Genomic DNA, 13,198 nt, shown 5'->3' with positions numbered 1-13,198 from the left:
ATGGACCCAATAAGAGAAATTAATTGTTAGGGTTTACATACACTTTAAGATAGCTATAAGGTGGTCAGGGGGCAGTGTTTAAACTGACTCCGTTACTTTATCCTGAATGCACAAGGTGACAGGGTCTCTTTAAGTACTATGATTAAAGTGGTTAGATTTTTGTTCAAACATTCATATGGAACTTCTAAACTTCTAAAATAATTTGTTAAGACATTCTTCCCTGCCATCACTAAGTCAACTAATTTTGTTTGAAAGCCCTTAAAGTAGAAGACCATTCAAATACTATCTAAACTTAAACCTGCTCCTGCCCTCATTCTAGGCACTATACTAACTAGCTTTGAGAGTAAAGATGTCTATACTTACCTATTTTGAGAGACGCTCCAATGATTGGCTCCCAGCACTGGCTTCAGTGTAGGGACAGCCCCATAAAAAGCCTATAGGTCACCACATAGGCATTCCAACCATTTTCAGTGATCTCTCCTCTTCCCTGAAGCTGGCTGCTGGGGAGATCATGTGACCAGACAGGAGCGCCATTCAAAGTCTATTCTGACTACCCTGAAGGGGCTTCGGTCCAGTCACATGGTCTCCCCAGCGGCCGACTTTAGTGAAGAGGACAGATCGCCAACAATGGCTGCAATGCCTATGAAATTACGTTAGCCATAGGCTTACTATGGGCATATGTTGTCTGCTGTCCCTCCTCTACAGTGAAGTCGATGCTGGGAGGCAATCATGTGACTGAATCGGAGTGCCCTCAGAATAGGTAAGTATAGACATCTTTCCTCTATAAGCTAGGTAGTATAGGGATTAGGAGCAGGTTTAGGCTTAGATAGCATTTGACTGGACGTCTACTTTAAGGTTTTTCCCAGACCAGCTACAATGCCTTGAAAAAGTATTCATACCCCTTGAAATTTTCCACATTTTGTCATGTTACAACCAAGAATGTAAATGTATTTTATGGGGATTTTATGTGATAGACCAACACAAGGAGACACATAATTGTCAAGTGGAAGGAAAATGAGAAATGATTTACAAATACATATCTCAAAAGTGTGGCATTCATTTGTATTCAGCCCCCTTTTCGCTGATACCCCAAACTAAAATCTAGTGGAACCATTTGCCTTCAGAAGTCACCTAATTAGTAAATAGAGTCCACCTGGGTGTAACTTAATCTCAATATAAATACAGCTGTTCTGTGAAGCCCTCAGAGATTTGTTAGAGAACCTTACTGAACAAGCAGCATCATGAAGGCCAAGGAACACACCAGACAGATCAAAGATAAAGTTGTGGAGTTTAAAGCAGGGTTAGGTTATAAGAAAATTCCAAAATTGATCTTTTTGGCCGAAAAGCAAAATGCTATGTGTGGAGGAAAGCTAACTCTGCACATCACCCTAAACACACAACCATCCCAACTGTGAAACATGGTGGTGGCAGCATCATGTTGTGTGGATGCTTTTCTTCAGCGGGGACTGGGAGGCTGGTCAGAGTTGATGGAAAGATGGATGGAGCCAAATACAGGGCAATCTTAGAAGAAAACCTGTTAGAGTCTGCAAAAGACTTGAGACTTGGGTGGAGGTTCACCTTCCAGCAGGACATTGACCCTAAACATACAGCCAGAGCTACAATGAAATGGTTTAGATAAAAGCATATTCATGTGTTGGAATGGACCAGTCAAAGTCCAGACCGAAATACAATTGAGAATCTGTGGCAAGACTTGAAAATTGCTGTTCACAGACGCTCTCCATCCAATCTGACAGAGCTTGAGCTATTTTGCAAAGAAGAATGGGCAAAAATGTCACTCTCTAGATGTGCAAAGCTGGTAGAGACATCCCAAAAAAGACTTGCAGCTGTAATTGCAGTGAAAGGTGGTTCTACAAAATATTGACTCAGGGGAGGGGCTGAATACAAATGCACGCCATACTTTTCAGATATTTATTTGTAAAAAATTTTGAAAACCATTTATCATTTTCATTCCAGTGTACAATTATGTGCCACTTTGTGTTGGTCTATCACAAATCCCAATAAAATACATTTAGGTTTTTGGTTGTAACATGAAAAAATGTGGAAAATTTCAAGGGTTATGAATACTTTTTCAAGGCACTGTATTTAAAAGAAATTCCAGACCTATGGCATAGGTTTCATTGCAATATACACAGTTTTTCCCAAACAAAAATCATATTCACATATTTACATTTGTGCAGTTCATGAATATGCTTTATGTCACATGTTAACGTTCTTTGCAATAAGACAGCCTAATGGGCTAAAAAAACACCAAATGTCCCACAAATTGGACTTCACATAATTTTTGCAGCAATACGCTATTCAAAATTAATGACATCACAGTGTGTGAATGCATGTAACATGCAACAACAAAGCTGAGCTCACTGATGATTTAGCTCTATGTGTGTTTATTGTAATTATCTGGCTTGTGGACAGTTCCCACTTGTAGCCATGCTCCTTTAATGGATCATCGCTGGATCGTCACGGTTGGCCAGACCACAGGATACTCCCTTGAACATCTTCTGTGTCTGAGTGCATCTCTACCCCTACCATTTGGTCCGACTGTTTGAGTCTATTGGCCGGATTGCTTTTAAACATTCACAGGCTGATAATATTATGTCTCTCACTGACTCTATTTAGGGTGTGTCTTTCTCCTGAAGAAAAGAAACTTGAAACGCGTCTTATATTCAACACAAATACATTACTAATGTTCAGATTGAAAACTGCGTTAGGACTTATATACCTGTATAAGGATATTTATATCCATGAGAGTACAATTGTACTATTACATTATCAGCCTCTGTGTATTTAAATATTTTTAATTATGTTATAATAAAATTTGTGTTTATTTATTTATTTTTGTAATGTTTGAGTTGGTGCCTAAAAGTCCCATACACCCAATATAGGTACAATCATTTTGCTCCTCTAGTGTGTCTCACCCATAATGGGCTTAACCATAGAGAAACCCTAAGATTAAAGTAGAACTATAGGCAAAACTTTATTTCACTTTGTTTAGAGTAAGGGAGGGTTATAATTGTAAGCTAAGTTTTTTGGGGTTTTTTCGCCCTCTGTGTCCCATTGGGGAGATTTCCCTTCACTTCCAGTCCCATAGCCAAAACAGGAATTGAGAGGAAATACTGTACATGCAAATTAAGGGGATCACCAGAACTAGTACCCTCATTGGAAGCAGAGTGGTGTAGTGTTTAGCACTTTCACCTGGCAGCAAAAGGGTGGATGGTTCGAATCCCAACAATGACACTACCTAATTTCCACATGAGTAGTGTGTTATATTGGTGGAGTAAGGTGAGACACAGTAGTATGCATGCTGCTGTTAACCATCTAGCCGGTTGTGAATATTTTATAATTACAATTTTAACTGGCAGAAGGTGGGTTAATTGGACAGATGGACAATATTGCTGTGGTCCATGTCTATTGACTTCAAAGTCCACCAAATTTTCTCACTGATTTAAAGTGATGAGGAAGGGAGATACTTAGGCTTCGTTGCTGTGCCCCATCACCACCACTTGTGATGAACTCCAAAGCGATGAAACGTGTTGGGACATGGCTACACGGCAACACTGAGACGGTGGCTCCATGTGTATGAAGGAAGCTATGAGGAGATGGCAACATTGAGTCACCTGGCATGTTTGGAATTTTAACAAGGCGATTTTGAATCTTTTATGATGTAATGAGAGGGGGTGAGGCTGAACCACAGCTTTAATCACTTTAAAGTAATTAGAAAGGAAAAATAAAAAAAAATACCAATTACCAGTTCTGTTGCACAGAGGGACCCAGACCTTCTCTTCTCGGGTCCCCTGCTGATACTCCTGGCTCCTCCTCTTTGTCCATTGCCCCATGGGAAGCCGTCTCCATTGACACAAACAGCGGGACTCACCGCCCGCTGCCTTGTCATTGGCTTTGATTGTCGGCAGCAGGAGCCAATGGTACCCTGGCACAGCCAGTGAGACATGGAAGGCTCAGGCAATTAGAAGGGGAGGGGGGTGAGCCGATGCCTAAACATATTTTACCTTAATGCAAGGAATGCATTAGGGTAAAAAATGTTTAGGTTCAGAACCACTTTAAGTCCATTATGCTCTGAGTGGTGTGTGCAATTGTCATCTTTAACGATGCATTTCAGCATGTTGCAGTAATGAGCTTGTTTACATGCCTGCTCATGCAATGCATACATGTGATTTGGCCCTTAATGCTATGTAATGTGTAGCTTCTTATCTGCACATACTGTATGTCTGCTGCTATCTGATGGCATAGCGTGAGTTTTGGACAGGACTGTAAAAGTGGAGAACACTTGGCTTTCCTAGGTGTATCCCGTCATTGACATTTCACTTTCTGGAAAGTTGTTTATGTCTGCAGTAAAAAAACATTCAGCCTTTGTGGCCCCCGAAGTCTCATGTCTTTTTTTTTTTTTACCTGCTGGAAAGTTATAGACTGACAGTCACTCACCCTGACACACAAAAGAAGACGGCGTTTCCCCCGGGTGTACTCGAGCAGTTATAAACACGACCCTTTGCTCAGCTTCAGACACCAGGTTCACTGGAAGAAAGAGACAGGCCTCATCAATTCAAAACCGCAGATTGGAGCATTAATATTAATATCTCCCCTTTTATTAAAATACGCCATAAATTATAAATTTCTTTCAATCCATTATTAAACAAATTGCCGACACCCTCTCCTCTTGTCTCTAACGGGAACAGGAAATGACACCTTAAGCTTGCCGAAATCATATCATCGCTTTCAGAGCATCTGAAATTAAAGGTGCTCTGTAGTCAGGTTTGAAGATGAAGCATAGGAAGGAATACACAAAGGAGCATCGCGGGTCAGCACACTGTCTAAAATCCTCTGGTAACCACTGACCTGGTGCACTGGGAACACCTAATCCTGAGCATGTGGTTCTGCAAGGATAATGCGCTTAACCAGAAACTCTATGATTTTAAAGAACTATAGGCAAAACGTTTTTTTCATTTTGGATAGAGTGAGGGAGGGAACCCCTGTCAGATTTTTTTTGCCCTCTGTGTCCCAATGGGGAGATTTCCCTTCACTACCTGTCCCATAGCCAAAAAGGAAGTGAGAGGAAAGCAATGCAAACTGCAAATTAAGGGAATCCCTTACCCCGGTTTTGTTGCCCCCGAACCACGCATCTTACCCTGGCATGCTGGCCATATGGGGTGGTAGACAAGCTGCAGCCCCAATGCCATGCTTAATGGCCGCAGCACAAATTCTACCCCATGTGTAATGCAGGCCATTGCAGTGCTGCAGCCTTTTAAGGGTTAAAACAGGCTTCAAGGTGGCACCATATTGCCTCCCAGCAGCCAGCCAACTTTCCCACTAAAAAGCAATCAACTGCAAATCTCTCTTCAGCGGGGTGGCAATAACAACCACAAGTGTAAATGAGTCCTTAAAGGAAACCTTTGCTCTAACAGGTTTTTATTCTTGTCTTTTCCTAGGACATTTCCCTTGTATTAAAGTATTACTAAACCCAGTAATATGAAAATAATTCATCTGCCCCCCCCCCCACAGTGCCCACAGCTTATAAATCTTCTTTTTACATTAAAATATTGCCACTATATACCTTTTTGGATGATCTGTATACCACGATTACACGATAAACTGCACAGTTTTGCCAGTGCTGAGAGTTCAGGAAAGAGGAGATTTTCACTACAGCCTGTAGACACACCCACATGTGTGATGTCAATATCATGTGACCTGGCTAGCTCTGAGAACAAGTAAATGTTCTCTCCAGCATAAAAGACAAAACTGAGCATGTGCAGGTCAGCTACTCTGTCTGTGTTAGCTGGCCTTCCCCAGATAGACTTTGCAGGAGAGAGAGGATTTATGTATACAGGATAAAACAGCCTTTTTACACAATACAGAGGATTAACCCCTTAGGTTCCATAGTGAGTATAACAAGCATGCTCTTCTGCATATAGAGACTGATTTTACTGTTGTGGGTTTAGTAACAATTTAATACAAGCTCATTTACATGCAATTTTTTAAATGCTTCGATTTTTTTAAGCATTGCATTGTATTTTTGCATTTTCTATTATTTTTATTTTTTTACAGAGTCCCTTTTTCGTTAATGTACATTTATATGCATTGTGTAAAAATACACAAAAATAAAAAAAATACATATACAGGTTTCATATAAAGTGGGGGTTTCCTTAACGGCGGCATTCACATAGAGGTAGAGGACCATTCACCATTAAGAATGAATTATTTTCTGTACCTGGGAGTCATAAGTGTAAGGGGGCGTTGGTACCATTCATAATTTCTAATATATAGAGTCCAGCAAGATAAAGATAGAAAACAAAAAAACTTAATATACATCAATATTGTAAATAACATGTAATAAATAAATTAAATACATTTTAAAAATGGTGGTCAGAAATCAAATGTCCCATATATTGTGCAATCCACCAAAAAGTGTCCATATACTGTAGGTACTTCAAGGTATAATGAAAAAATTCATAAGAATAATATAAACTCCACTTCTTCAACATCAAAAGTGTCCAAGACTCCAAAGTCTGTGCTCCCCAGGTGTGCTCTCAAAATGCTTACCGGATCAAAATGACCACTGAGCTATAATGGTCATAATGCACTCAAAGGGTTATTAGCTCCAACAGATTCAATGCATCTCTAACATTAACTCTCCACCATAAGGCTGTCACATACTGGATCTCATAGTTTTGCCATGTTATCACTATAGAAAAGAAGAGCAATCTCCATAGGATAATACCACTAAAACACTATGTATTTTGAAAACATTTTCAAGACATTTCTCATATAATAATCACCACAAATATTCCTAATCAGCTTGTACCATCCGCCTGGAGGCTGTGCATGGTTACCTCACATCTGTAGGCCCCACCCAATGCATTTCACTGCAAACAGCATCATCAGGGGACTGGCCCATTCACACTTTGCCACTAGGTGGCACCCCCTATAGATAAATAGTGGATTATGTTAGAGAGTAGATGGAATTTGGGCAGAGAATTGAGAGGACAGGACTGAGACTCTGAAGCTGGTCCCCATGGGACTTTTAGTAGTGTTACGTACAGCTTCCAGCGACTGGTATTCTTGAGCCGGGGTATACCTGGAAAGGTCCTGGTGTACTGGAGTTGCCTGACCTGAGAACATGCTGACGACCTCTACCATAATTGGTAAGAATTTGTATGCCTTGAAGTTCTCTACCCTGAAGTTCTGAAAGCAAAGCTTTGAAAATGTATTGGATTAAACTCTTCTTGCTAACAATGGCCTATTATTTGAACTAATACCTGGCTGAACTGGGAAGAATGCAGAGTGAAGTGCTGGGCATAGTAATGTACAAATGCTGGTGAATGAACGCTACTTAGCTCCCTCTGACAGTGGGGACTCACAACCAGGGCTTTTTTTCAGCGGGAACGCGGGGGAACGCAGTTCCGGCACCTCCAGCACTGACTGTATGTAATGGTAAGGGGTGCTGGTGTGTGCTGCAGGGTCTAATAATGCTGGCTGCTAAGGGATCTATTCTAACTGGAGGAGATCTATTTTTGCATGGGGGTCTATTCTTACTGGTGGGGGACCTATTATTGCTGGGGGTGGGTCTTATATCGCTGAGGGGTCAGTTATGGCTGGAAGAGATCTACTGTTGAGGGAGGGGACTATTGTTGCTGGCTGCTGGAGAGTCTATTGATGCTGGCTGTGGGGAGCTCTGTTGTTGCTGCCGGGGGATTTTGTTTCGGGTAGCCCATTGTTAATGTTGGGATCTATTGTTGCTAGAGGGGGCTTTATTGTTACTGGCTACAGGGGATCTATTTTACTGCTTTTCTTGTTATCATTAACAAATTCCATACAAATTACTTATCACCACAAAACGATACTTGGTTCTGTATTCTCTAAAAGGGCAGTAATGGGAGGTAGGTAGAGGGTGCTCGGAGGCGGGTAGAGGTGGAGAAAAGGGGTGACTCAGAAAGGGGGAGTTCCTGCACCTATGCACTGAGCAAAAAAAAGCCCTGCTCACAACAATGTAAATTAGGGCAAGAGGCCTATTGGTGGTACTCGGGAATTAAACGTTATGCCCACTTTCTTAATGGCCCTTCCTACATAGGTGTTCACTCACCACCAGAAACCTGTACAAATCAATAAGAGGTTAATAGACGCCACGGTTTTGCACAAACACTTGTGACTCTGGGGGCACAAAATTAAGCTCCCTCTTGATGATGTGTGGTCCTCTGAGACCATGTGAATTAGGCCCTACAGCTCAACTCCAGCCGAAGCTGGACATTCAAAAACATACATCTCAAATTATGGTAAAAGTGAGTAATGGACGTTAGCAAGCTTCTAGGTTTTCCTGCTTTGCATAAACAGTTCACTGAATCATTTTATTTGCCTTGAAAAACTCCTAAGCCATTATTTTAAAAAGCCAAATTACTTTTTGTAATAATATTTCAAATATTCAGAACAAGAATGTTTATGTGCAAATAATGTATACTGAACCAGAGCCAGATCTAAAAAAATCTTAATAAAAAGATGAAACAAGCATCACTATGCAGATTAAAATACTGAATTCCCAGTCAGTTTTTAATAAGAGTTTTTTTTTTAATCTTCTTCTGCAGAAATGTAATATTTAACAGTCTGGGATGGCTACACAATACCTGGTGGACACATCCATGTAAATGTAAGTAGCAACAGATTATTTTTTCTCACATAGGTTGTTCATCGTCAAGTTAAAGCGGAACTTAACTCTCAAAAGGGAGTTAGTTCCACTTTAACACTCCCCCTCCCAAGACAAAATTGTTGGAACTTTTTCTGGTACAAATATTTTATTTAATTTTTAAAAGAATAACAAGGAAGCATCCAAACTGCCCATGCAGGGGCTTGCAGTGGCGGCATAACTCAGAGGAAGACTTCACATACTGTCAACCAAAAACAAAAAAGAAAACAGTGGCATTGGTTATATACGCAAAACCTAGAAAGTTGAAGTAAGGTCCAAGAAAATCCACAAGGATGTCAACGTCAAACCTGGACGGGCTAAATCCCTGAGAGTAATACAATGTAATTATGCACTCAGGGAGTGTGAATTAAACACAAAGAAAAATAAAGGGGCCCAAGCCCCAGGAGGTAAGGGAAGAAAAAGAGAACAAAACAAAAGAGAAAGGAGAGAGGGTAACAAGAAGGAAGCCAACAGAAAGCAAAGGAGAGGAAGGGCAAGGGGTATATATGGACTCAGTCACAGGCGTCTGATGCTAGCTGGAGGAAGAGAGGGAAATGTGTATTGGAGTCAAGGTTCCCAATTCTTTAAAAAATTGGCATAAGAGTCCTTGACAATGCTAGACATCTGTTGAGCATTAGAGCAAATTGTTGGAATTTTTTTTTAAATGTTTCTATGTTTTGAGTTCCAACACAGTCCAGGATGGTATACCTCACTCTATGGGTATTGCTCTAAAAAAAAACATGGTGAAGGGGGAGTGTGGAGCACCCGAAACACATTTCCTTGGAATTCATAAAGACTGGCGCAGACAGATTTTGCAAAAGTGTCCCGCATGCGGGAATGGCACAGCATGCGCCTAATTCATGTACCTGTCTAGAACTTGCACCTGAATTTTGCGCATGCTGCTCCACTGTTTGTACACATGCAGGACACATTTGAAAGATCTGTATGCCAAAAGGAAGTGGGTGTTAATTAGCTCCACTTTTGCAATATACAACACTCAGTATTTTATTTTGAATTTGGAGCAGGTATTGCGCCATAAGGTGGAAGTGGAGCAAATCAGAAATATCTGAATTTGGCGCATGAGTCGCTGTCGGAAGTAAAACTGGTGCAGATGTTTTGCTCTTGAATTGGGGCAACACATTATTAAGAGCAATTAATGACAAAAAAGTGGAACAGCAGCATTTATTATTATATTTCCCCCATTGACTTTTGTTGCAGAAAAAAAACTTTTATTGACCTGTATGAATTAGTGTGAATTTTTTTTAGGAATCTAAAAGGGTCCAGCGGGACACCTCAGTTGTTGGTGAGAGCAGCCTCCAGAACCCTACACTACATATAATGTTGCAACAAATTCCCACAAGGTTTAAGAATTGGGCAAGAGGCAATAAGGAACCACCCAACATGGGAAAAACTGGGTCTTGGAGGACATACTAGAGCATCATTTATATTCATTGGTTATGCACCATGAGTTGTTCAAGAGCTGAATAATTCATATATAGCGTCAGTTTTTGTATACATTGGTAAATAAACAGGAAATTATTGTGTTAAAGTATATCTAAAGACCAAGCTCCCACTGCTGTCAATCTGCCCTGTGTGGAGGGAGAGAGAAGAGAGTGCCACTGCTCTTGTGCACATCGCTGGTTCAAGATCGGGCTCAGGTAAGTACAGGAGGGGGGGGGGGGTTGGCGTGGGGAGCTGTACAAAGAAATTTTTTTTAACCCTAATGCAGAGAATGCATTTAGATACAAAGCGCTGCACCATTGCTATTGATATCTCTTCAATTGTATCCAGCAATTTTTGAGTCAGCAGCTTCTACTATATGTTTTATTAAGCGTAACAGATTCTGTTTTTATAATATGTGGTCACAGTCCTTTAGCACCTTATAGTTCAAATACATGTACAAGCTATTGGGATTTGAGCACAGGCATACACTGTATCTTTTTTCTGTTGTAACGCAGGTCAGTGACCAGATCTGAACCTGGTTGCTCTCCCCCACCTTAGGTCTTTATGCCCTATGTTGGCATGGTGTTCACAGTAGCATTTGCAGTGGCAAGGCAGTGTAGAACTGGCCAGAAAAGGGGATTACTTTGACGCAATTGGTCAGCTTAAACATGTATTGCAATATATGTGAACTAAATATCCCCTTTTTTCATTGCATAGTTTGCTGGGAAGGGTTTAGCAGTGTGCAGAGGGTCCATACAGAATTTTTAATGTTTCATGCTCCCCCATGTATGGTGGCCATATTGTTGCTTCATTAGGAGCTGTGGCTATGGTGCAGCCTCCATCTCTGAGAACCACAGTTGACACCGTCAAGAATATGCCTTTAAATGAAGGAGTAGCAGGTGCAGAAACATGCCAGTGTCACATACCAGTTAGTGGACCTATAGGGTGGCCTCTTGGACAATTCCCACCCAAGCACTCCTGTCGGTAGTGACAGGGACTGCTAGGGCACAGATGCCAGGAATTTGGATAAGCGACCTTGAACTTGGAGATGCTGAGGATGGGTGAGCAGAAACGAGGACACAAATCACAAGCTGAGTTCAGTAACAGCCAGGCAGATAGGTACAGAATCCAGGACATAGACAGGCAGGGGTCCCCAATGTGTTGGCAGCGAGGTACAAAATCAGCAGGCAGAATCTTAGTCAAAAGTCCAGGCCGGAGTCGGTAGCATGAACCAGTAGCAGGCATTGGCAGGGAGAATCCAAAGAGGAGTCAGATGGAGCCGGGTCAGTAACAGGATCAAGCAGGCTTTTTAGGAACACAAGTCACAAGAGTAAATTTGAAAACCATCCAGCAATGATACTAGGTAGGCCTTTAAATAGGCTGCCAGAAGTCCATGAGTGCATTATGGCTCGAATGCACATAATAATGAACAGGACCGGCCTGAGGTTCCTGACATCCAGCTTCAAATTTGGACCACCGAATAGGTAGACTGTATCTCCACCATTATTTTAAATGTAAACTAAATAGTGAACAGATTTGAATTGAAGGGAATGCACCTTTAATGCCCTAGTTCCACATCTTTCTTTTTCTTTAGCTACAGGGACTATTTTAGCCTCCGTCTTGAAAATTTGCTTTTTGTAATGAAACATTGTAAGAGTGCTTGCAAATAGTTATGAATCATGTTCAGTTTGGTAAACAAGAATCAAAGACTATTCTTCAAAGGCTATTTTACAGCTTGTACATTAGAGATAGGACATTTGGGTTCAATACAGAAAAAATGCAATTTCACTTTCAAAACTACATTCACTTATTGCACTGGAATACATCCAAGGCAAACTGCTTGTAGGAAGGTACTCACACAGTGCAGCTGCTCTCTGTATTTCCAAATTGTTCTGATTCCTTGAGTGCATGTGGAAAAGTAAATATATAGAAATACGTTTGAAAGAAATTAGAAGTTTCAATATGAGGCACCCGGGGTGAAAAGCTTTACAATGCAGCTAGAAAGATAAAATATTCTCATTACTAAATTTAGCTGAAAAGATTAACTATTCTCAGTACTGAATTTTTGGGAATGTGTCCAAAATTGGAAAATTCCCTTTAAAGCTGAACTCTGGCAAACAGCTTAATATGCTGATGAAATGCATACATGAGAACTGTTTTACCGCTAGAAGATTTGTATAGTTGTCCACTAAGTCCTAATATTTACACAGCTCTGTCACATACCACAGCAAGGCAGGAGACCTGATGTTAGTCTGCTGCAGGCAAGTAACACTTGTTGGGGGGGGGCATATTTTGCCGTGCGCATGGGGGGTACCTCTCACACGAAGTGCACTCATCTAAGGCTGGGACCAGGCGGAGACTGCGGTCATATGAAAAATCTAACATTAGGGCAGATAACCGATGCAAAGATGAGCCTTCATTGTGTGCAGTAATAAAGTGCAGAGTTCCTCTGCTAGCGACTTGCCCCATGTCACTACACAATATAATGTTGCATTAGGAGGGACGTGCCGAGAACTCTACCAGTCCAGCATACCTCTGTTACCTCACTCCCAGTAACAGAATGGGGTCCCTCCAAGCACCTAGCGTGGACCTCTTGTGTGCTTTTACTTATCTCTATCCTTCCCATATCACATGACCAGGCCATAGATCTCCATAATGCAGGTTCGGATCTGGTTGCTATTGGATACCAACAGCTAGGGATAGAGCCAGAACATCAACCCCCTTTGCTATCGGAGGACCTGTCACCTTACCAGGTACCATGTTTAACAACTGGATGCTTGTAGCTTGTTCTTTCACTTGATTACCCATAGCAACTACACTCCTCCTCTTGTCTTGCCAAGCTAGGCCTCTGTACTACTGTTACTCCACGTATGCTTTACAAACCCAAGTTCTTTGGAATACACCAGAACCAACATGCACCCCTTTAAATGACTTCAGACCAGTCTAAAACTTTACTGTAAAAATGCATCATGACAGTACAATACGAACAATGTCCTGTCCATGATCCTCACTAGGATAATGTAGTGGTGGCCCATGAGGTGAGATTTCCAT

General features: G+C 41.3%; 1 protein-coding gene across 3 annotated transcripts in view; it reads right to left on the bottom strand.

Moving 5' to 3' along the window:
* The window catches only part of AGBL4 (AGBL carboxypeptidase 4), a 3,151,866-nt gene that overhangs the window by 732,945 nt on the left and 2,405,723 nt on the right, over positions 1-13,198 (bottom strand). For all 3 annotated transcript variants that reach the window (XM_073593575.1, XM_073593577.1, XM_073593576.1), the window contains one exon: positions 4,459-4,548. In XM_073593575.1, coding sequence (XP_073449676.1) covers positions 4,459-4,548 — 90 coding nt within the window. The remainder of the gene's footprint in view (positions 1-4,458; positions 4,549-13,198) is intronic.

Source organism: Aquarana catesbeiana, linkage group LG07, assembly GCF_042186555.1.
Source record: "Aquarana catesbeiana isolate 2022-GZ linkage group LG07, ASM4218655v1, whole genome shotgun sequence".
Classification (NCBI taxonomy): Eukaryota; Metazoa; Chordata; class Amphibia; order Anura; family Ranidae; genus Aquarana; species Aquarana catesbeiana.
This window is presented reverse-complemented; position numbering and strand designations above follow the sequence as displayed.